We start from the raw sequence: 22,902 nt of genomic DNA on the forward strand, positions 1-22,902 counted from the left end.
ACCTACTGTTCTTTTCCTAAAATTGAAGTCTTTGTTCCTTTTAAAATGACTTTTATTTTGAGTTACCCAAATTATATGGTAAGACATACTTTCTAAAAAAAAAGCTTAGACTGAAAAGAGAGATAACCACTGTTATCTCCCTTACTAGTTTAGTAGTTGGTCGTTGTGTCTTTCCAGAAAACCGGTTTTGCCCCTTTGTATGCACAAACAGGCATGTGTACACGGTCAGCTTTAGTATTACTTACATTGTGCAAGATGTGGTCCTTACGTTATGTTTTAAATGTTTGCATACACAGAAAGGTTTGCATATTTACTCTAAAACCTTTATTTTGAAACAACACTAAATGTACAGAAAAGCTGCAGGAGCACTATGGAATTTATCTGTCCCCTTGAACCACAGGCCCATTTAAATCTGTCCGTTGTACCAGTGATGTCATTTATAGCACAAGGACCAAGCGTTGCTCTCAGTCGTCATATCCCTCTGGTCTCCCCCAGTTAGGCTGTCCTTGACTTTCATAACTTCAGGATGTTGGAGGATTGCAGATTAATCTGTTCGTTTTGCAGAATGTTCCTTATTTGGGTATGCTTGGCGGTTCCTTGTGATGAGACCCAGGTTATGTGTTTGGGGCAGGAAATCACAGAAACAGTGCTGGGTTCTTATGTCCTCTCATGTGTCAGTGGGTGTCATTACTGGTTGAATTTTACCATTGGCTGATCAATGTGGTGCTTTTTAGGCTTTTCCACCAATGTAGTTTATTTTCTCTGTAATAAGTAAGTGTTTCATGGGGAGATACTTTGAGATTGTGTAATTATCCCGTACTTCCTACCTGCGTCACTCACTCATTTTAGCGCCTGTTGATATTTCTAGGATGAATTACTATACTAAGGTTGCTAAATGGTAATTTTTCTTATTTTATTACTCCTTGTACATAATGAGTTGGTATTTTTATGCAAAGAATAGCTTTCTCACCTTCCCATTTGTTCCTTTAATTTATTGATACCGGTATGGGCCGAGAGATTACTGATGTCATCAGTGGGTTGTAATTGATTGCAAACATTATTTTCACATGTGGATTTTCTCAGACTTGGCTAGTGGGAGCCCCTGTAAGCTGGTTTCTGTATGCTTTGACATGTTTTTATAATTTTTTGAGAACTTTCCACTCTCTGGCACAGGCTAATCTTGTACTTTCTCTGGCCCGACCGTGAAGTCAGCCATCTCTCCCATTCTGCATGGTTCTTTCTACTGGAGAATGGTATTTAAAAAGTCAGATCTGGTCCCTGTATGTGCTCACTGCAGCTTGGGTGTTGCTATTTCCAGCTTTTCAGTGGATATAGGAAATATGTAAATATATAAAAAACTATATTTATTTCAATGTCATATATACATATTAAAAACCATGCATTTATATCATTAGCTCAATTCATATTCATCACTTTTGAGTTTATTTGAGTTTTCCACTGTTCATAATTATACCTCTTTTTAGTCAGTGAGAAATCTGGCTTCTGTTATTTCTAATATATTTAGTGGTTTTTCCAGTCCCTTTATGTCCCTTCAGTTTCCCATGCTTCTGGGCTGCCATGAGTTCCTGCTCAAGCCTCCCGAGTGGGGAGTGGGCGTTGGACTTTGGAGGAAGGGAAAGGGCGGGGCAGGAGGGAAGGAGGACAGTTGCTCTGAGAACTTGCGTTATATTTTGTCTTGCTTGTTGGCTCTAGCAATGGGAGGGTATATCTGGAATATATCACATATTTGTATATGTAAATCCTCTCATTCTTTTTAATAAATACTTTCTATTTTATATGTACAATACACTTTTTGCACATTTCTATATTGATGGTCATATAACTGATTTTTATATTTTCACACTTACAGACAGTGGTGCATTGTCTTTGTATATGAGAATTTCCTAGATTATTGGAAGTAAAATTACTAGGTTAAAGGGTATTTATATTTGTGTATGTCTTGTGATGAAATTCTGTGCTTACTTGAGAAATCGTACACACACATTTTTTAAAAGTTTCATTTAAAAGTGAGTAGGGAAATAAATCATGGTGGAGATGAAAGCAAGTTCATTATTACAAATTCTGAATGTGTCACTAGTTTAAAGTTATTGTGTGTAATACTAATATAACTTCCTACATTCTACTGGTAGCACTTTGTAATATTACAGGTCAGTTTGTGGTTCTCACTGTCATTTTGGTTAAACCTGATAGGACTTACTTTTTTTTTATTAGGTTATCCAAATGTGAAACATTTTTCTTGGGATAAATACTTAGAAGAAACCAATTCTTTACCTGCTCCTGCAAGAGCTTTCAAAGTGGTGAGAGAACATACTTATTTTACAATATTTCATTAATTTGTGTTGGTGATAATATCTATTAACTGAAATGTAAGAACAGAAAGAGATAGATAGTGCTGGTGAACTGGAATAGGAATGGGAGGGAAACAGAAGACCACCAAAATGGTATTTCTGAGTTTTTATAATTTTGAAAGTCAAATTGTTAGTGGGGTTTTTGTTGTTGGCATTTAAAAAACACTTTCATTTTGGACTTTAAATCTTTTTGTAAAATAATTCGGTTTGAGTCCATGTGAAGTGAGTTGTTTGTGCAGCAGATTCTGAAAGACCAAGTCAGGACATTGTTTTCTAGTGAAAATTATATTCACTAATTCTTTTCCATTTGTTTACGGCAGAGTGAGACTTTTATTTTATTGTTATTAGCATGTTTAATTACCAAAATACAGGGGCACCTGGTTTTATAATAGTACCTTTCTAAACCTAGGTCATTGCTTCTTGCATATTAAGATTGAAAGTAAACCACATTTCTGTGTAAGGGAAGAATAAGAAATGAAATATAATTAAAAATTTTTCCATTTCAAACAACTTGCTTTATAATTTATATTTAACATAAATTTAAAGGGGAAAGAAAGATGTTAACTATTAACATTTTTTTTACTGTGGCATAGTCTGTTATAAAGAACATTTTTCTTTAAATGATCCTTTATATTATTATATTCTAACAATATAAATTGTTAGAATTTTTAATGATAGGACTAATTAGCAGGTATGAGCCCAAAAATACAGAAAAAAGAACATCAGAAATTTTCAAGAAAAACTTACATTACATGAAAAAGCCGCATCAAAGAATGTGTATGATTCCATCTGATAGTAAATTCAGAATTTAAAAATGAGTTATGTTTAGAGTCATTCCATATTTATGAATTTCTGTCTAACTCTCTAACTTTGGCCAGTATACAGAAGAGCTCCATTGCACATGGCTTTGAACTGGACAAAAACACATCAGGATCAGTCTACATGTGTAGTGTCACCTTGATATCAGAGAGAAAACAAAGATTTCTCTAGTTTGATTTTAGATGCTTTGTATTGATTTGTTTTGTATCCTGTACCTAAGTTTTACATTTAATTTTCAGAGCAACACTTTTATTACACCCATTTTACAGAAGAGAGAGTGAAGTTCAGAAAATGTAATATATTTACCTAACATACATAGTAATTACCTTCTCTTCTACTGCCTGTAGTTTTTTTTTTTTTTGGAGGTTTATGGCTTTCTGCAAAGTATTGAGGTGTAGGTCCTTATTCTCATTCCTGTTCTCACTGGAGCAATTCTGTCTTGCATGTTTTGATCACTAGTTTTCTTCTTGAAAAGATTTCTGCTTTTTGCTTTAGTTCCTACCTTTAATCTTCATGTCTTATTTATGCCGTTTTAATGCTCTCTTTTTAAAAAAAAAATAGTTTTCATGCTTGTTGATTTTTGCCAAGGTACCTCCAACTAATGAAGAAAAAAAATTTGTCTTCCCTATGGCTAGTCAAATAACTACGATGTTTTGAATTTCATCTCAAGATCTTTTGCTTTCTATTTCCTCCTGTAGGCTAGTTGGCCAGGCTGTTTGTGTTGCCTAAGGGATTGGCCACGTGATGTGGGATTGTTTTTTATCAGGAGCCTGAATTTTAAAGCCACTCGTGGAATTTGGGAGTTTGAAAGGCTGGGTTCCTAAGTGGCTCCTCTTTTTAAATTTTGTCTTCAGTTCTATTTTTGTGGCATAGAGCCCGCCTTCTCTTCTTCTAATCTCACTGTCTATAAAATTCTCTGTTACGGCAGAAACCTCCACACGGATTCCAGAAAAAAATGAAGCTGGAGGCTGTAGACAAAAGAAACCCCATGTTTATTAGAGTGGCAACAGTTGCAGACACAGACGATCACCGAATAAAAGTAAGTGCTCTCTGCTGTGGTTTTGCTTTGTCTTTTGTTACAAGGTATCTTGGATGGAAACTTTAGCAGATCTTTAATTTGTGAAGTCCTATAATTAAATTAGTAAAACCACAGGAATACACAAATTAAGTAGCTATGCATCTTCGTCAGCATTTGTCCGTTTTTTTATTTAATCTATGAAAGTTTTCTCTTTCATTATAACTGACTTTTAATAGGTCATGTCTACTTTCTCCAAACACACACTCAAAATAGTAAAAGTCAGTCATAACTAAGAGAAGACTTCTTACGTAGATTATAGAGACATTCCTTTGAATAGAATAACTCGCTCTCCAGTAGTATGCTCTTTTTTTGTTCCAGAGATTGAAGGTCAGTGTTATTTTATGGGGTATGTTAGACGTAAACTTTTCAGAAGAATGTCCTGCCTTTTAACAGAGGACAGGTAAACAGAAATAATTCCATGAAGAACATCAGTTTTTAGTTAGAGCTGGATTAGCAAAAGTCAAGTAGCTCTCCTGGTTTGGTCTGTCACGTCTAATGTGAGGAGGTGAAGTGCAGCGGCAGCTCCAGGGGATTGGATTAGTCAGAGCTTCCCATCTCTGGTTCTGGTTTCAGACGAAATTCACTTGCAAAGCAGAACAGTATGCGTTCAGCTGGCTTCATAGGATCGGTTAGAATTTCTATTAGGGATAACAATAGTTATAATCACAGCCAGCTGTTAGATTTGCATGGTGTTTTCCAGGATAACACTCAAGGTGATAACTGTGTGGGAGATTTATGTTATTATCATTATTCCATTGATGAGGATGAGGCTCAGCAACACTGTAAATGAATTCCTTATTAATTAGGGGCAGTGGCAGAACTAGGTCACAGTCCTAAACTGTAGAAATTTATGCATTCTTCTTCAAAAACCGCATTTTAACTGTCTTTAGTGAGTGTATAAGAAAGTAAGTTACAAAATAGCATAACCTGTGTAAATGTATTTCTATGAAATAGAAATTTTAACATTCAGTTCACTATTTTTAACATTATAGAATTATTTAATATTTATTGAACATTTCATAAATAATGGAGGGTCTCTGTTAACCTTTTCAGGTATATTTTCCTGTTAAGTCATAAAGCAATCAGAGTATTTTAGGACTAGAAGTATTTGTTTTTTAAATGTAGACCAGTTACCAAAGAAATGTAGAATTAAAAAAAAATCTTATGTTTATAAATCACATTAGTCAGAATTGGAGAAAGTATGTGTTTTACTCGGGGAGCATGAAAATATATTCTCGCATACAGTTGATTGGAATGGACAGTGTTTCAGCCGTTCTGAAGAGCAGTTTGGTGATAAGCATCAAAAATCTTTGAATATTGTTTACCTTTTAATGCAGAAATTTCAATACTAGGAATTTATGTTAAGTAAGGGAATAACCAAAGAAAATATGCAAAGATAAAACTGCAAGGAGAATATAGCAGTACTTTTTATAGTGGTAGATATGGGTAAAAGAAATTACTGTATATCTCTGAGGTGTTAAATATTTTGGAAAAATAAAATTGGTAAGTGAAAAATTCATGTTTTTCCGCTTAATGTCTGGAATTGTTTTTTTGAAGAATGTATGTGTAAGGAGTTATGGAAATAAACATCAAAATAATGACAGTGCTTCTCAGGGTGGGAGGGTTATAAATTATTAGGTTTGTCTTTTTAATTATTTGGTTTGGGAAACACATGTTACTTTTGTAGTTTAAAAAAAAAGCATTTCTATTCTGTGGGTTTTGATCCTAGGATTAACTTATTTCTAAGTTTGAGAAAGTAGATTCTTTCCAAAGGAGGTTATTTTGAGCCCATATATATGTACTTTAACAATTCCACTGTGTACTATTTCATCAATAAATGTACCATAATTTATTTATCCAGTCCTCTGATGATGTGCACTTTGGATGTTTTCCTCTATAAACAATGAGTTAAGTTACTGAGATTATCACATCAAAGATGATGCATTTTATAAGTTGATTGTTGTTGCCAAATAACTTTCCAGCAATATCTCATCAGTTAACACTCTTATCCGTCCTTCTGTCAGAACACCCATTTATTCGCATACTCATCAGCTCCAGGAATCACCAAAATGGAACATTGTTGGCAGGTTCAGAAGAGAGGAATTGCATCTTGTAGTTTCAATGTTTCTTTTCTTTTTTAGTTACAAGTGAAATTGATTATCTTTTTAAATGTTTACTGTTTATTTTCCTGTTTATGAACCATTTGTATGTATTTTGCACCCTTCTATTGGGTTTTTATCTTTTTATATTGATATGTGATTTTTTAAGTAAATTACGGAGCAGTGCATTGTCAATATTTGTAACAAGTGTGTTTTTAGGTTTCTAGTGGGTCTGCCATCTTACTTGCAATATTTTATATTTTGGTGCAGTCAAATTGATCAGTCTTATAGCTTTGAGTTTGGTGTCTTATTTATAAAGGCTATTCCACTCTTAAGATTAGAAATACATTTACTCATGCATTCTTCTAGAACATTTATTGTTCGGTTTTCAGGGTTTGAACTTTTTATCCATCTGGCATCTGCAGTCTTATGAGGATTAGTAAGAATTCATCAACTTGCAAAGGACACCTAGATGGCAACCTTGATTTAAAAGTAAAATATAGCCCTGGCTGGCGTAGCTCAGTGGATTGAGCTCGGGCTGCGAACCAAAGTATCGCAGGTTTGATTCCCAGTCAGGGCACATGCCTGGGTTGCAGGCCACGGCCCCCAGCAACCGCACACTGATGTTTCTCTCTCTCTCTTCCTCCCTTCCCTCTCTAAAAATAAATAAATAAAATCTTTAAAAAAAGTAAAATATGCAGGGTGGGGACAAAAGTAGGTGTATATGTGTTTGTACAGAAAATACCAACATTTAAACCTTCTTTTTACAACTTTAAACCTATTTTGCTCTACCCTGTATATAGCCTGTCAATATAGCCTTTCACACTAAAAGATTAAAAAAATGTAATATTTAGAAAATAGGTAGCTGATTCTTAGTGACCATGCCTGAAAGACCACCTGCCCTTTTACCTGGTGGCCAATAAAGATGGTAGCATTGACCACTCTGTAAAGCCTCTTCAAGAGATACTGTAATTATCTATAAGGAAAAAATATCTAAAGATGCATTTGATGGAAGGATATTTTGTAAACTAGGTAATTTAATAGGGCATTCAATGTTTTTAAGAAGTCCTTTTTATCATAATTCTAGGAGACTTGCCATTTATACAAAAGGTCCTCCTGCCTCTCCGCTCTCCCCTGCCACCTCCCCCACTTTGCTGATTTGTGCATCACTTCAGTGACATTTACCAGGTGTTTGGTGTTGCTCCCCTTAAGATGTTAAGTACTTAAGTTGCTTATGGGGAGGTACATGTAACATATCTGTAGAAGTATCGGCAAAAAAAGCTGCCTTTGGCAAGACATTATTGATGGTTAGGAAATTTGAAGATGGGTCAAAAGGGCATATTTTCTCATAGTGTGAACCAAGCAATTTAAATAATTGAAACTGTTTATTTGGTATTAAATCGACTGTGTAAGTTCAAAGAGCATGGAAATGGTTATGGTGAGCAGAACTTTTGCTGTAGGAATTTTTAGAGCTGAATTGTTTTTTTTCTTTTTGTGGTGGTTGTGGTGCAGATTCACTTCGATGGCTGGAACAACTGGTACGATTACTGGATGGAGGCCGACTCCCCTGACATCCACCCTGTGGGCTGGTGTTCAAAAACAGGCCACCCTCTTCAGCCCCCTCTGAGTAAGAACACAAGGCTAAAAAAAAGTTTCCGTTTTCTTGTGTAATGCTTAATAATTTATCTTCCCTTACCTTTGTCTTTCTACTATACATTTCTTCTCTATGTACTCCTTTTCCCTCTTACTATATTTTTAATTACCTGGTAGCAAAAAGTATATAAAAGGAAAAATCAGTGTCTGAAAAAGTAAAGTGTGTATAGAAATTCTTTTACTTTTATTTAGAAGTAGAAATCACCTTTTAATCACCTTTTAATCACCTTTTAAAATTAGTAACGGAATTTTTAGAAGACAGTTTATCACACTATCAAATTTTAATCTATCATTGTTGATACATAGTTTTGTAAAATGTTACCATTGGGAGAAACTGGTTAAAATATGTAAGGGGTCTCCCTCTATATTATTACTTATGACTACATGGGAAACGACAATTACCTCAATAAACATTTCAATTAAATTCAGATGTTTTTTGTTAAAAAAGATGTACACCAAGAACTTGATATACCAGGATCTCAATTTGGGAAGAAACCATACACATTATAGAAAAAATATGTAGGAAATACAATGAATTATTGTCACATTTTAAAAGTATTTAGTGTGCCTTCTGCACCTAGTAGCTTCATTTCTGGATATAATGTATGAGCTGCATAAGGGCTTGTATAAAATTGCACAGACATGGTATTGGTTACAGTAGGTTTAATGTAACAAAACTTAGAAACAAAAATTGGTTAAACAAATTGTGGTACATTCAATTACAGATACTATGTAACACTCTATAAAGAATATTACTACTAAGATGGAAAGATATATAGGACATGGTCTTTAATTTAAAGACCAAAGAAGAATGTTTCAGAATAGTACACATCTCTGTTGTTCTTTTTATGTGGCAAAATAAAATAAAAAACTTGATACGTGTATCAGATGTATTGGATGTAAGAACAACATCTAGGAAGCTACCCATTAACTAAGTGTCAGGACAAGGGAAGGCCTGAGATGTGGAAAGGGATAGCCTGAATGGGATCTGTAACGATTCTTTTGTGTCCGGTTTGGCACTTGAAGTTTTCACAGTGTAAAACTTGGTTCGGTCAAAAAGTCTGTTTAGTTTTTTCTGCAAAATAAAAGACAGTTGTAAAAAAAAATGTTTCACCAATAGCTTTATTGATTTGGATATTCTGAGTATGTCTGCTCTCTCCCAAGTGGTGAATGTTGATTGTTCTCAGTTAAGGTCTCGATTTGATCACTATCAATTTCAACTGGTCTACCTGACCATGGAGCATCGTCCAGTGAGAAATCTCTGGCGTGAAACTTCACAAACCACTTGACACATTTGATCAGTCACAACACCTTCTCCATACACTGCACAAATCTTTTTTTTTTTTTCATTTCAGTTGCATTTTTATCTTTCTTGAAATAAAGCATATTATGCTGGAAATGTTTATTTTTTCCATCCTCAATATTAAAATGGCTACACAAAAATTCACCAATTGTGATTTTTTTTAATGCACACTGTATGACAGCTGTCACCATACAATCTAACAAAATTGCTTCAAATGAAGTTAAAGACAGGTAAGCAGAGCCATTATAGGGAAAAAAACAAACGGACTTTTTGGCCAACCCTAAATATTAATTGTTATGTACTTCAAAACATTTGTTTAGAGTCTTCTCATTAATTCAGATTAGGTCCCTCTGGATTCTGAAATTTGTGACATTTTGAAAGGGTTAGATCAAAGTTTACTATTTCACTGTTAAAGCAAGATAAATAACAAAGTTGTAGGGAGCAACTTCAGAGCATCTTTAGTAGAGATTTCTAAAATATTTTTATAGGATCTGCTTTTTTTGTTATTTATGTGTATTGATTCAAAATTGTATTTTTAGGCATTTTTCCCCCCATTCTAATCTCAGACATTTGACTCTTAAAACCTTCTGGTTAACTTTATGCCTCATCTTTCTCTTTTTTTTTCCTTTTTCATAGGCCCCTTAGAATTAATGGAAGCTTCAGAACATGGCGGATGCTCAACCCCAGGATGTAAAGGGATTGGTCATTTTAAAAGAGCAAGAAACCTGGGCCCTCAAAGGTATGTGGTGCTGCCGCTCACGTGGGGATTCCTTACAAGGTCAGATTGAGGATGTCTCATATATACAAGATAATAGTTTTTATATATACTGAATAAGTGTGAACTAATTTATTTTTTTACTTAATCTTTGTTTAGAATGCTGTATTTTTTCCATCACCATTTAGCCCTCTTATACCCCACTTCCCCCAGCAATCACTACAATGTTGTCATGTCCATTTGTCCTTTTTCCATTTTGCGCAATCTGTCCACCTGCTCCCCTCCCCTCCAACTAGCTGTCATCCTGCTCTCCATCTGTGAGTCTGTCCCCATGTTCCTTGTTACTTCACTTTGTTCCTTAGATTCCACATATGAGTGAAATCATATGGCATTTGTCTTTCTCTCATTGGCTCTTTTCACTTAGCATAATGTTCTCCAGGTCCATCCATACCTTCTCTAAGGGTAAAACTGTCTTAATTTTTATGGCTTAATACTCCATTGTGTAAATGTCCCATGGTTGTTTTATCCACTTATCTCCCGATGGACACTTGGCTGCTTCCCTATCTTGGTGATTGTAAATAGCATTGCAATGAACCATAAGGGTGCTTATGTTCTTTTGAATTAGGATTTTGGGTTCCTTCGGATATATTCCCAGAAGTGGGATTGCCAGGTCGAAAGGCAGATTCATTTTCAGTTTTTTGCAGTGTCTCCATACTACTTTCCACAGTGAGTGCACAAGCCTGCATTCCCACCAACAGTGCACTAGGGTTCCCTTTTCTCCACATGCTCGCCAGCACTTATTTGTTGATTTATTGATGATAGGCATTCTGACAGGTGTGAGATGGTATTTAATTGTGGTTTTTATTTGCATTTCTCTGATGATTAGTGACATGGAGCATCTTTCATATGTCTATTTTCTGTCTGTATGTACTCTTTGGAAAAGTGTCTTTTAAGGACCTTTGCCCATTTTTTAATTGCACTGTTTGTTTTTTTGGTATTAAGTTTTATAAATTCTTCACAAATTTTGGGTGTTAACCCTTTGTCAGTTGTATCAGTGAATATGTTCTCCCATTCTGTAGGTTCCCTTTTTATTTTTATGGTTTCCTTTGCTGTGCAAAAATTTTTAATTTGATGAAGCCCCATTTGTTTATTTTTTTCCTTTTGTTTCCCTTGCCTAGGAAAATACATCCATTAAAATACTGCTATGAGCAATGTCTGAGATTTTGTTCCCTATGTTTTCTTCTACAATTTTTATGGTTTGGGGTCTAACATTTAAGTCTTTGATCCATTTTGAATTTATTCTTCTGCGTGGAAGATTCTTCTTCTTCATAAGAAGGCGGTCTAGTTTCATTTTTTGCATGTATCTGCCCAATTTCCCCAGCACCATTTATTGAGTAGACTGTCTTTAGCCCATTGTATGTGCTTGCTTCCCCTGTTCAACATTAATTGACTGTAGATGTGTGGGTTTATTTCTGGGCTCCCTGTTCTGTTCCATTGATCTATGTGTCTGTTTTTGTGCCAGTACCAGGCTGTTTCGATTCCTATGGCCTTATAATGTAGTTTGATCTTAGGCAGTGTGATTCCTGCAGCTTCATTCTGCTCTCTCAGGATCTCTATTGTTATTGGGGGCCTTTTGTGGGTCCATGTAAATTTTTGAAATATTTGTTCTAGTTCTGTGAATTACATCATTGGAATCTGTCTATTGCTTTGGGTAGTACGAACATTTTAATGATGTTAATTCAGATTCATAGGAAATGTAGTTACCATGGTGATCCTGAAAAAAAAAAGTATATCCATAGTTAAATCTTCATAGGAGAAAACACACAGTTTCAAAGAGATTTACTCTAGCTGTTTTGCTTTTCTTGGCACTGTGACTAGTGTAGACAGCTTCTGAAAGTTATTTTGAGTTGACCATTAATAATGAGAAGAGGGCAATTCTGCTGGAAATATTTGTTTGGTAGAACATTACATGATTGGGTAACTGAATAATTTGAATACACAGAGAGGTGATGTTTTTGTAGATTAACAAAGATCACACAAAGCACAAATATAGTCAAATATAAGAATTCCTTCATCAAAAACGTATTTTTTGCTATTTTTCTCTTACCTCTAAGTAACATAAAAAAGAAACCAAATTTATACATTTGAAATTTGATGTATTATTTAGGCGATTTGGAGGTCTTTTAGATTGTTTTAAATTTTTACTGAAAAACTGAGAAATTACTGTACTTTAAGTGGGTTTTTTAGAGAAGAAACACATCATCTGTTCAGGTATATATTTAAATAACCTGTCAGCATAAGTGTTCTAACTGCATGTTAATGGGTTTGCCCAGTAAGAAAAATGATACCTTGTTCATCTAGATTGTGCAGGCTGAGAGTCTGCGTCTTCAAAATAGCTAACGGTCGCACGGCCTGTCCCTCCGAGAGTTGACAGGAACTGTTAAATTGGTGTGACTCTCGTCATCTTCATTTAGTTTCCTCTTTCTCTCGTCCCTTCCGCCGCTCCACCGTGCTGCCTGTCTTCCTCTCGCAGCGCTCCTCCCGGGTTATTTTGTATGAGGTTCAGCATGTTCTAGACTAAAACGTGTGAGCATAAAAAGGATGATGATTCCATTTGCAAATATCCTTTTAAAAATCACTTTTGTTTGCATGGTTGCAATCCAAAAGTTATATGATTCATTTAAACTGAGTTAAAAATACTGTATTTTGGAAGTTATTTAGTATTGCCAAGTAAAGGCAACTGGATTATTTTCAGATATTATGTAAGTCTAACTGCCAGAAATAACTCATTAGCATGCTGAATTTCCATTAGATATTTATAAATTCTTTTGTTCAGTAAATATTTTTGAGCAGCAGTTTTCCCCCCCTGGTAACTAACACACACTGAGCGTTAATTTACTCGGTGAGGTATTTCACTAATTGTTTTCGCATGCACTACTTAAACTTCAAATGACCCTGTAATACATAACTGTTATTTACTCCGAATTTTTGAAAAGGCCACTGTCACCTTGGCAGTGTACTGAGTTGCCTAGTTGACAGCTGGTCAAGGAGGGACCTGGGGATAGCAGCTAGTCCAAGTCTAGGGTCTGTGCTCTTGGCCGAGTCCTTCTCCCTGCCTGTCAAGGGGCTGCTCCATGAATTAGTCCCAGATCCAGCCTTCAGATACCTCGTGAACTGATGGAGCTATATGTAAGCTGCACGTAATTAATTAAATTATAGACACAAAATGGTAAGCAAATATCACAGCTTTGATAGATGTACCCGTGAATGAAAAGAAATTTTAAAAATGGGTGAATGCAGACATCTTGTTGTTGGGCTGCTGTTGAAAATTTCATTTCTTTGTCTTCTGGTCAGAAAACCCACCTTAAGGCAATGTCTGTAATCTCTTTAAGGAGTGCTTTTGGCCTGAGCCAAGAGTTTTGCCTGGCACAGCAAGGCCTGTGCTGGCTGTCCCACCCCACCCCTCCGCCTGCCCACCCCCATCCACCCCTGGCCCATCCCCAGTGCATCATAGACCTCAGAGGGTCCCTCATTTGGGGCACACCCCCTTCACAAAGTTTCAGAGATTTTCTTTGGAGTATTTCTTCAAAGGTGCAGTGTTGTATCTGCTAAAATCAGGGAACAGTGAAGGGGATGGTCATGGAAGATTTTATGGACAAATGTGATAAGGCAGTCAATGTAATTGGAACCATAGTAGAGAACAAATCATATTTTTGGAACGAGAGAGGAAGACGTGGACCCTACAGCTTGAAAGACAGGCGTTGATAAAGAAGCTGTGTTCAGGGCACAACTGGTAGCTCCAAGTGGAAGTCCGACTGGAGCCTCTGGGAGGAGCGTGCGGTTCGGAGAACTAGGGGGCAGCGTCAGCGTCAGCTCCTGCCCTTCGCTCTCCTGTCCTCAGCCCCTTCAACCAGCTTTTCTTGGTCTCCCTGGCGCTACTCTCCTATTTACAAAGCTCAGGTCTCTTTATCTGGCAAGGTATTAATCCTTAACAGGCACAGACTCTTTTCCATTTCATTAGTAGACTTGTGGAGTAGCTGCTGCATCATGGATATTCTTTGAAAGGTTCATTTCACGGGCACTTATTTTTGTCCTTGCTGAGAATGCTGTGTTTAAGAAAATGTAATGAGAAAATTCTCTTTGGATTAATTTACTGAGAAACTGCATAAATCAAACATTCATTCTTTGCTTAGATAACAAGAAAAAGCTTCTCTTTTAGCAAGAATAATCAGTTTTACGAACATGTAAGTAAAGGCCTATATTTTGACTAGCATTTCTTGGTAGCTTCTCAGAAAATTATAGTAGTTGCATTTGATCCAAGAAGTGTAAGGAATAGAACATGTATCTCCATTGACTTTGAGAACGTGGTGTTGTTGAGTGTTGGAATCTGAATGATTGACAAGTGAGTTGGGTATGGACATGGTGTCCTCATCTCGAGGCCCCTTCAGTAGCCGGACTGCCTAACTCTCTCGCTCCAGGGAGGGAGCAGCAGCGTTGGCTGTATCATGGTGTTTTTTGTTGCTCATTCATTCGTTTGGTCGACGGAGAGGTCAAAGAATTGGAGGGGTTCAAAGGAGTCTTAAAGTTATCTAAAAATACATATTCTACATATCCAGTGCCTTCAGAAGTAAATGTTTCCCACGTAGGATTTGATCTTGGAGAAATTAAATTAGAAAAGAAAAAAAAATAGGATTTACTACAGTTTCTAGAAAATACTCATACAGTCCATGAAGAGCTTTAGAATTAGTAACTCTGGACGCACACCTGCGAATTATGAGCATTGTATTAGTTCACTGTCCATTCGTCAAACGCTGAGCGCCTGCCTTGTGCTGAAGGAGGTGATGGATGGCACAGAGGACCGGACCCCTGTTTCTAGAGCTGTGACGGGAGTAGCACTCTGAGAGAAGCATCAGCTTTTCCTGAGGAGAGCCGGGAGCCTTCCTAAATGCAGTGTAGCATGGGGTTTTTTAAGCTGCTATGTGTATTTGCTGATGCTCTTTTACACAAAGAGGTTGTTAACCTCCTTCCCTTTTTAAAATAACAACGTTAGGTAAGATTTATTGATGACTTCCTATGTTCCAGGCACTACTTTAGCATTTACACGTGTTCCCTCGTTTAATCCTCACAACACTCTGTGAAGAAGTGGGCACTGTTCTAATCCCTGTTTCACAGTTGAGGAAACAGGCTTAGCCTGGTTGGGAACGTGCCCAGATCGGACAGTGGCAGAACCAGGTCTCAGCCCAGGCTCGCGTGGTGCTCAGGTTTCTGCACCTAACTGCGTGGCTCTCACGCACAGCTCAGTGGCCTGATAGATGGAGTCTCCCTCCTGTGTTGTACAGGCTTTTGTCAGGACAGAGTGTGAGAAGGATTAAGTGAGCACTTAGGAAACCTAAGTGTTGCCTAATGGGTTTAAATAAATGGTTTTACAATTTAAAAGATTTTAAAGGTGGCTTTGGGGAGCAGTGAACAGGTCAGTCCTTTCACCTTTCCTAATAAGCCGACCAGTCTTTTCCTAGGAAAAACAGCCTCCGGTCGGCCCAGAGGGCAGGTATTTGTACATGCAGCCGATAGAGAATCCTTAGCTCATAGAACAGGGTGCACGCTAATGAAGCACTTACAGTAGAGAGCTTGGAAATCATTTGTGAATATATGCAATCTGAGGAACTGTGTAACAGTAAAGAGTGGTGTGTATCTGTACACATGTGAATATCCGTGACCAAATGCACACATGTGTACATGTGTGATGAGACACGCATGACTTATATTTTGTCACTAGAAGCTTAGTACATGACAGACTAGAAATGACGGAAGCCTAATGGGAACCCACTCTCTCCACCAAAGTTTGACCAGCACTGACGAGTTTATAGTTACTAACTTTTAAAACCACAGGAGCATTACAAACTTAAAAATGAGGAAATCGACCCAGAGAAGGAACGTATTGGCGCTAGGATAGCAGCATCCTGCTGGGAGATGGTGCCAAGATGGATTTCATTGTCATGGACTAAGGACAAGAAAATTCTTGTATATTGCCAGGTACTATTAACTGATAGAGTGTAATGGTTAAGCAACATCCAGAGGTCACGGTCCACTCTGCCAAGAACTGAGTGAGTGACACTGACCGAGTCCCCTTGTTAAAACCTCTGCTTCTGCATCTGCGAAATGAGCATTTGCATAGGAACAACCTCCCGTGGCTGTGAGAATTAAATGAGGCAGCGCAAGTGGAGTACTTAGCCTAGGTCGTGCATTCAGTCCGTGGTAATTATTACCATTCTCATTTTACAGATGAGAGAACAGTCTCAGAACTTGTGGTTGCTCATTACTAAGAAGTGGATAAAGCAGCAGGTTCCTGAGCTCCGTCTAGGGCATTGCCCACCCCTCTGTGCACACGTTCCATCCCTCGGGTACCCTTCGTTTGCCCTTGCAGCGTCCCTTTTTTGCCGTCTCCCCTCTCTACCCGTTGCAGGTGTAAGAGTGGGAGGTGCAATGAAAACCCACTGGACTCTTCTCAGGGTTCAGCAGGACAGAGAGTGGCTCCCTTGGCAGGTCGTCCTGGCCCCTCTGTTAATCCCGGCTTGGAGGGCTGTGACTGTTTCCCCTACTTCAGGCTGAGAGTTTGAAATGCCTCTAAGGAGGACATTGAGGCACCAAGCCTCAGGCTTGCCTCCATCTAAGCTGTGCACATGGACATGGAGCGATCCAAAGAGACATAGTCTTCCGTTACTTACTGAACAAACGGAAGAGGGGGCTGTCCTAGAGCACAGCTCGGGACCCAGCCCTCCTCGGAATCCTGTGAGTGTTCCCAGAGGGGGAGTGGCAGGTGGGGTTGGGAACAGGGCTCGCATTTTCTTCATATTCAATAAAATTCCAAAGTAAATTACACTTATTCAGTAATTGTAAAGCCAGGTGTTTAATGGTGAGTAAAACATATAATGGTTGCAATATTCTAGAGATAGTGGCATCCTATCTAATGAAACCAAAACAAATTTATTTGGATATTTTCCATGCTATCAAAAAAAAAATGGAACCAGACAAATTTGCAATCAAAATGCACAATATGAGAAGAAAAGAATCGAATAGTGACTAAGATGACTTGATCTGAGGTTTGGTTTTAATACATTTTCCTTGTCAGAAACAGAAGCAAGAACAGTGGGGCGGGGGGACTAGTGGTATTTGTATCCTTTTTGTGGGGGGTGGGAGGGAAGTGTGTTGCCCGTGATGAATTTGGTTTCAAACAGTTTATTAGGGGGCAACCCTAGGACATTTGTATTTCGCCTGAAATCCAGACCAGTAAGGTGGGGCTCCACCCCCCCACCCCCACAGGGGGAGCCACTGCAGGCGGGCCTGTCCCCTTCCTTGGGCCTATGGCAGTCACAGTGGGGACCAAGGACCCAGGCACAGCCCAAGCACTTGCTGCCATCTGGGCTCCGTCCTGAGGAGTGATGTGAAGAAGGTCAGACATGTTGGCAGCCTCTTTGGAGTTGAGGGGGTGGGGTGTGCAAGTGGCGGAGAGTCTGAGTGTCCGGCCGCGTGCTGTGCCCCCAGCAGCAGCCCCGGTGTGGGCTGTTTGTGAGGGAGGGTGTGGCTTGGGCCCTGCTGCCTGCCCGAGCCTGGCTGTCCAGCCTGCCTCTGGAGCTGTCTGATGCTCTTGCAGCAAGGTCACTTCTGCTCAACTTGGGCAGAATTGGTTTTTGTCACTTGATATCTGCAAATAGTAATCAATATAAATATCCCATGAAAGGTCTCATGAAGCTTTGGAAAGGTTATTTTTCAGAGGAGTCATTGTGATGTATTTCCCTCCACATCATTACTGAATGAAATAAGAGTGTATCATTCTGTTTCATGTAGCTGTGCTTCTGCTGGGGGTGGGGGGAGGACTGGATGAAAAGTGGCAAAGGGATTAGCCAAAGAACATTTGTGTGGAACCCCCGGACACAGACAACGATATGGGGATTTACTGAGGGAGGGGAGCTGGTGGGGCTGGGTAGAGGTGGGCAGAAGGAGAAAAAGCAGGGACACCTGTAATAGAATAAACAATAAAAAATAAGAGTATGTTCATTTAGCTGAGCTCCTTCGTCACTGTGTCACTCTGGGCAAGCAGCATCTCTACTTAGATGTCTGATGAGCATCCCACATTTCCCAACGTCCCCAGGTTTCCATCTCCCTATTCATTCTCATCTCAGGGGAAGAAAAGGTATTCTTATTACCTCTGAGTTCTTCAAGCCAAACCCTAAAGGCCGTTCTTAAATCCTTCCTTGATATCATTCCCTGGAGCCTGTTTCTCTCCAGGTCCCTGGGAGGGATGCGGAAAGGTACCTTGACTGCCCTCTTTGCTCCATTTAAGCCACCCAAATCCAAGTCACCGCCGTCCTGTCTTTACTGTTAAGTAATGTTTCTTGCTTCAGTTCTGTCCCCTTGAAATCTCTCCAAAAGCATCCTAGGTGATTGGTTTACATTGTAACTCAAACCGTATTAATCCCTTATTTGAAGGCCCTCCAGGGACTTCGAATCAGCGGTAAGCCAAACGTAATAAACTCGTGGCTGCGGTGCATCAGGCCCTGCAAACACCGTGCTGCCTGTGTCCCTACCCAGGACAGCCCCTCCCCTGCTCACTTCACTCTGGCCTGGCCATCTGGCTCTCCCTGCCCTCCCCATTTCTTGGGCTGGGATGCTCTTCCCTGGGCTGACGGGGCCTTCTTCTGGGCCCTGAGGGTCCTGCTCAAGTGCTGCTGCTTTTTGGGGGTGGAGGAGGCAGAATCAAAAGCTGCCTCTTGAGGCAGGCCCTTCCTCACCACCCCATCACAATCCCAATTCTCTCTCATGGCATTTGTCACTTTCGGAAGTCATCTAACTTACTTATTTGTGTAATTGTTCATTACCTGTGTCACACTAGAACACTGGCTCTGTGAGAGCAGAAGTCTTCTCTTCTTATTTTCCATTCTGTTTCCAGTGCCTACAAAGGCAGCTAGCACATATTAGATACTGTTTAAATACTTGTTGAACAAATAAATGAATGAAATAATTAGACACTGAAATAACCTAACCATTTTAAGCCTTAGTTTGTCACAAGAAAAGCCTTTTGTAGGCTCTTGTACAGATTAAGTAAAACACTTCATGAAAGCACTTAGCACTGTGCTTGATACATAGTAAGTGCTTCATAAATACTACCAGCTACTGTTTTGTTATTATTGGGTTAACATATACATTTATATCAACACATAATCACATGTTATTTAACACTTTTGCACAGATGTCAATGTAGAGGAGCATGTAGTTACAGAAAATAGAGATTGCATTTTTGCATATAGGATACATGTGATAAATTCTGTAGGCTATTACCGGAATCACTTGGGAACATTTTCAGACTCTTCTCTCTTAGGAGAATATATCAAATGCACTGTTTAAAAATCCTTCCTGGGTGATTATCAACATTCCCACTATCACCTAAAGTGAGGAAAAGAATATATAAAACACTAATATAATTTACCTAAGGTTCAAACCATTTCCAGACCTAAGGAGGCTTCCTAGAAGCAGAGGGGCAAGATAGGCAGTTAATTGGAGGGGTTGACCGTTTTTGATATACAGATGTTTCCAGTTGTTCTGGAGCCTGGAAGGCTGAGGCCTAGGCATAGAGGTGTACTGGCTTAATGTTTAATTAACAGTAAGCCACCTGGATATTCTTTGCTGGATGATAGGAATGATCCCCAAGTGGGACCTGAGAGACCAACCAGTGGTCACTGATGGAAGTGAGCTAGAGGGGACGTTATCCACATTGACCTGTATTCCTTTTCCATAGTAGGGGCAGGGGCAGCTAGAGAAGGACATTATTTTCTAGGGTATCAGGGGTGCTTTCAGACCTGGACACAGCAAAGTTGGGGAAATGCCTCCCTTTGGAGGGCAGCGATGTTCGTTATAAAGGAAATTAAGCAGCGTGCGATGGTTCTGGGCCTGGGGGATCCCTGTAGAGAGCAGATCCTGTCCACCCGCCTGTGCGTGCATCTTCCCTGCCCCTCCTCAGTCACCAGGCCTCCTGCGGTGTCTTAAGCATTTCTGTCTTTGGGCTGATTGTCCCCAGGAATACAGACACAGAGGGAGTCCTGTGGTGACCGTTACTCAGTTCCAAGAATTGCATCAGATTGCTTTTAAAAAATCTAGTACAAAGACATGTTTTCTATCAAAATACACTTCAGTTGTGTTTGTTAATTACCTGGAGTGGGGTGACATTGACAACACTGTGTGTCCCGTGTGTGGGACTCTCCAGCACGTCGTGTGTACATCGCATCATGTGCGCATCACCCAAAGTCCAGTCCCCCTCCGTCACCGTTGGTTTGACCCTTACCTTCTCCATCCTCCCCACCCCCCAAACAAACAAACAGAACAAATGACGTTTTAAAGACAGTATTTCATGTTATTTAATCATGTGTATACGTATATAGATACATTTAACGTACACAGTTAAATCTTGGGATTTTATGTTCTGTAGCCCGTCATTTTAATTGGGAGAAGTGCTTTCTAATGGGAATGTTCTTTTCTTTCTCTCTGAATACTTAGTGCTGCCAACTGTCCCTATTCAGAAGTCAATCTAAATAAAGACCGCATTTTCCCCGACCGCCTAAGCGGGGAGATGGCTCCGGCGAGTCCGTCATTTCCCAGAAGTAAAAGAACAGATACAAATGAAATCTCTTCATCTCCTGAAATCAGGTAATTTACATGGTAACATTAATGTTGTTTAGAAGTATTCTAGTAGAAAGAGATTTTCTGTCTTTTTTACACCGAAGTATTTTAAAGAAATTATTACAGGCATCATCATACTCCAATATAAATACTTCATTGTGATACATAAAAAAACCATTTTTCAAAATAACACAGATTTTGCTATAATTCTTTTCTTCTTTTCATTTTCAAAGTAAAGGCAACATCTGTTGGTTACTGATTCCTTTCACCTGGACTTAAGAATGAACTAGTGAGCTGTGCAAAGCTCTGAGAACAGCGACTAATAAGTAATACACCCTCAATAAAGGTTAATTTTTATTACTGTGGTTACATTGTTTCACAGCATTTCTGTTCTCCCTGAGGGGCAAAAGAAAGGCTGGCCCGTTTCTTTGCTGTCCCTAGGCTACACTGGGAATTGAGCACTCAGACAAGATGATTCTCATCGTATCAGATGACCTTCTGTCCTCTTTTCCCATAAGCATTGCTCACATGGTTGTAATTTCCCACTCAGGTTGTAATACATTTTCTTTGCATCATTCTAAATAATTTACTAAAATTTGGTTGTCAGACCTTGTGGGGTTTTTTTTAATGCACTTCGACACAGCAAGAGACAACTTGCACCACCAGAAGCCAACCCTGAAGCAAAGACTGGATTGCAGGTGGTTTCCGTGGGAGGTGAGGAATGCACCCATAGGTCGGAGTGAGGAAGAGACAGACAGGGAAGCAGGGATAATGGCAATAAAGGCTCCATTGTCACACTGGTTACCACTGTGGACAGCAGCACAGTCCTGCTGGGAAAACTCTGAGTGTCTGTGTAAAACACACATTTCAGTGTTCCCACGCAGCCGTGAGGGAACTGAGCTATTTAAATACCAGTTCCCTTCAGTCACAGAGCGAGGCTGCTAGGGGAGGAAGGCCACATTAGTACCCAGCACATCTGCCCAGCTGCACAGCGGGCAAAGCAGCCAGAACTCAGGTTTCATCCTGCAGAAAAGCAGAACCAGTGAGAGAGGAAGGAGCTGGCAGCTGAGTGCTGAAGTGGGAGTGAGTGGCCAGGGCACTGGCTATGCCGTCCCGTTCACCGATCTCAAGTGCCAGAAAGCCTCCAGCATGAGAAACTGCTAGTGTTGCTTCTGATCCGGGAGCTGACATAATAAATAAACTAACAATGCAAGAAAGATGCTTATCCTTTCATACCGTAAGCATTGCTGTAAGGGCCGGTTCCCAGGCCACCTGTTCAGGACAGACTCAGGCACAGCCGGTGTTCCACAGCAGCAGTTCCCAAACTTGGCTTTGAGTCAGATTCCTTGGTATCTCAAAGATTCAGATTTGGAAGCCTAGCCCACCAGAGTCTTCCAGGCTAGAGCCTATGAGTCTGCATTTTAAAAATTCGTTTGGGAGTGTATCTCCCTGCTTAAAACTTTCAGTGACCTCACATTCGGTGATTCCTTGAATTTAGACCCTAATCTGAACGTGGCCTCCAACATCCTGGTTCCCTGGCTGGTCCCTCACTCTCCACCTTCATCTCTGCCAGTCTCGGCTTTAAACTTAATGCTGCAGCCACCCTGGCCCTCAGACACCCTGTTCTCTCTGCCTAGAACCATCTCCTAGCTCGTGTCTCACCTTGCAGGCTTCGGGTTAGCTCATTCCGTCAGGGGAGCTTCATCTGGTCCTCCAGATGGCAGCTCAGGTACCTCACCCCATACTGTCATGTCTATCACCTGATGCTATACACAGTCTCATATAAATATTTCTTCAAAACATTGTGTGCTCTGTCGATGAGAAGCTCCATAGCAGCAGAGGTCACGTCTTCTCTGGTTCTTCCCTGAGACCCTCCCAGCAGAGCACACTACCTGGCGCAGTAAGGATGTTAGGCAACCTTGAGTCATCCACCAGCCTTGAAAGAAGACACATCAGTTATGTAACCTAAGAGGCGACTGCTCTATCACCTTCTTTTTTGTTCCAGTAAAACTGCCTGTTTTCTCAGCTTTGTAAGATCTCCAGACTAGACATCTGAGGGGTAATTATTAAATGATGTAATAATTCCCCAAATACAAACCCACACTCTTCTATCAATTAGACCAGTGCTTCCCAAACTGTTGTTGTGTGAACTCCTAGCCAGTGTAGAGAATGGCACCAGACAAATGACAACAGTC

The 22,902-nt window shown here is 39.5% G+C and overlaps 1 protein-coding gene and 1 long non-coding RNA gene across 11 annotated transcripts in view; both read left to right on the top strand.

The window, feature by feature from the left end:
* The window catches only part of L3MBTL3 (L3MBTL histone methyl-lysine binding protein 3), a 97,796-nt gene that overhangs the window by 55,448 nt on the left and 19,446 nt on the right, over positions 1-22,902 (top strand). For all 10 annotated transcript variants that reach the window (XM_036024696.1, XM_028509354.2, XM_036024702.1 and 7 more), the window contains 5 exons: positions 2,233-2,318; positions 4,117-4,227; positions 7,878-7,992; positions 9,958-10,060; positions 20,585-20,734. In XM_036024696.1, coding sequence (XP_035880589.1) covers positions 2,233-2,318; positions 4,117-4,227; positions 7,878-7,992; positions 9,958-10,060; positions 20,585-20,734 — 565 coding nt within the window. The remainder of the gene's footprint in view (positions 1-2,232; positions 2,319-4,116; positions 4,228-7,877; positions 7,993-9,957; positions 10,061-20,584; positions 20,735-22,902) is intronic.
* Positions 11,420-17,245, top strand: LOC118500327. Its single transcript, XR_004902892.1, has 3 exons — positions 11,420-11,733; positions 16,984-16,988; positions 17,234-17,245. It is a non-coding gene; the product is annotated as an uncharacterized LOC118500327 (long non-coding RNA).

Source organism: Phyllostomus discolor, chromosome 4 (assembly GCF_004126475.2).
Source record: "Phyllostomus discolor isolate MPI-MPIP mPhyDis1 chromosome 4, mPhyDis1.pri.v3, whole genome shotgun sequence".
NCBI lineage: Eukaryota > Metazoa > Chordata > Mammalia > Chiroptera > Phyllostomidae > Phyllostomus > Phyllostomus discolor.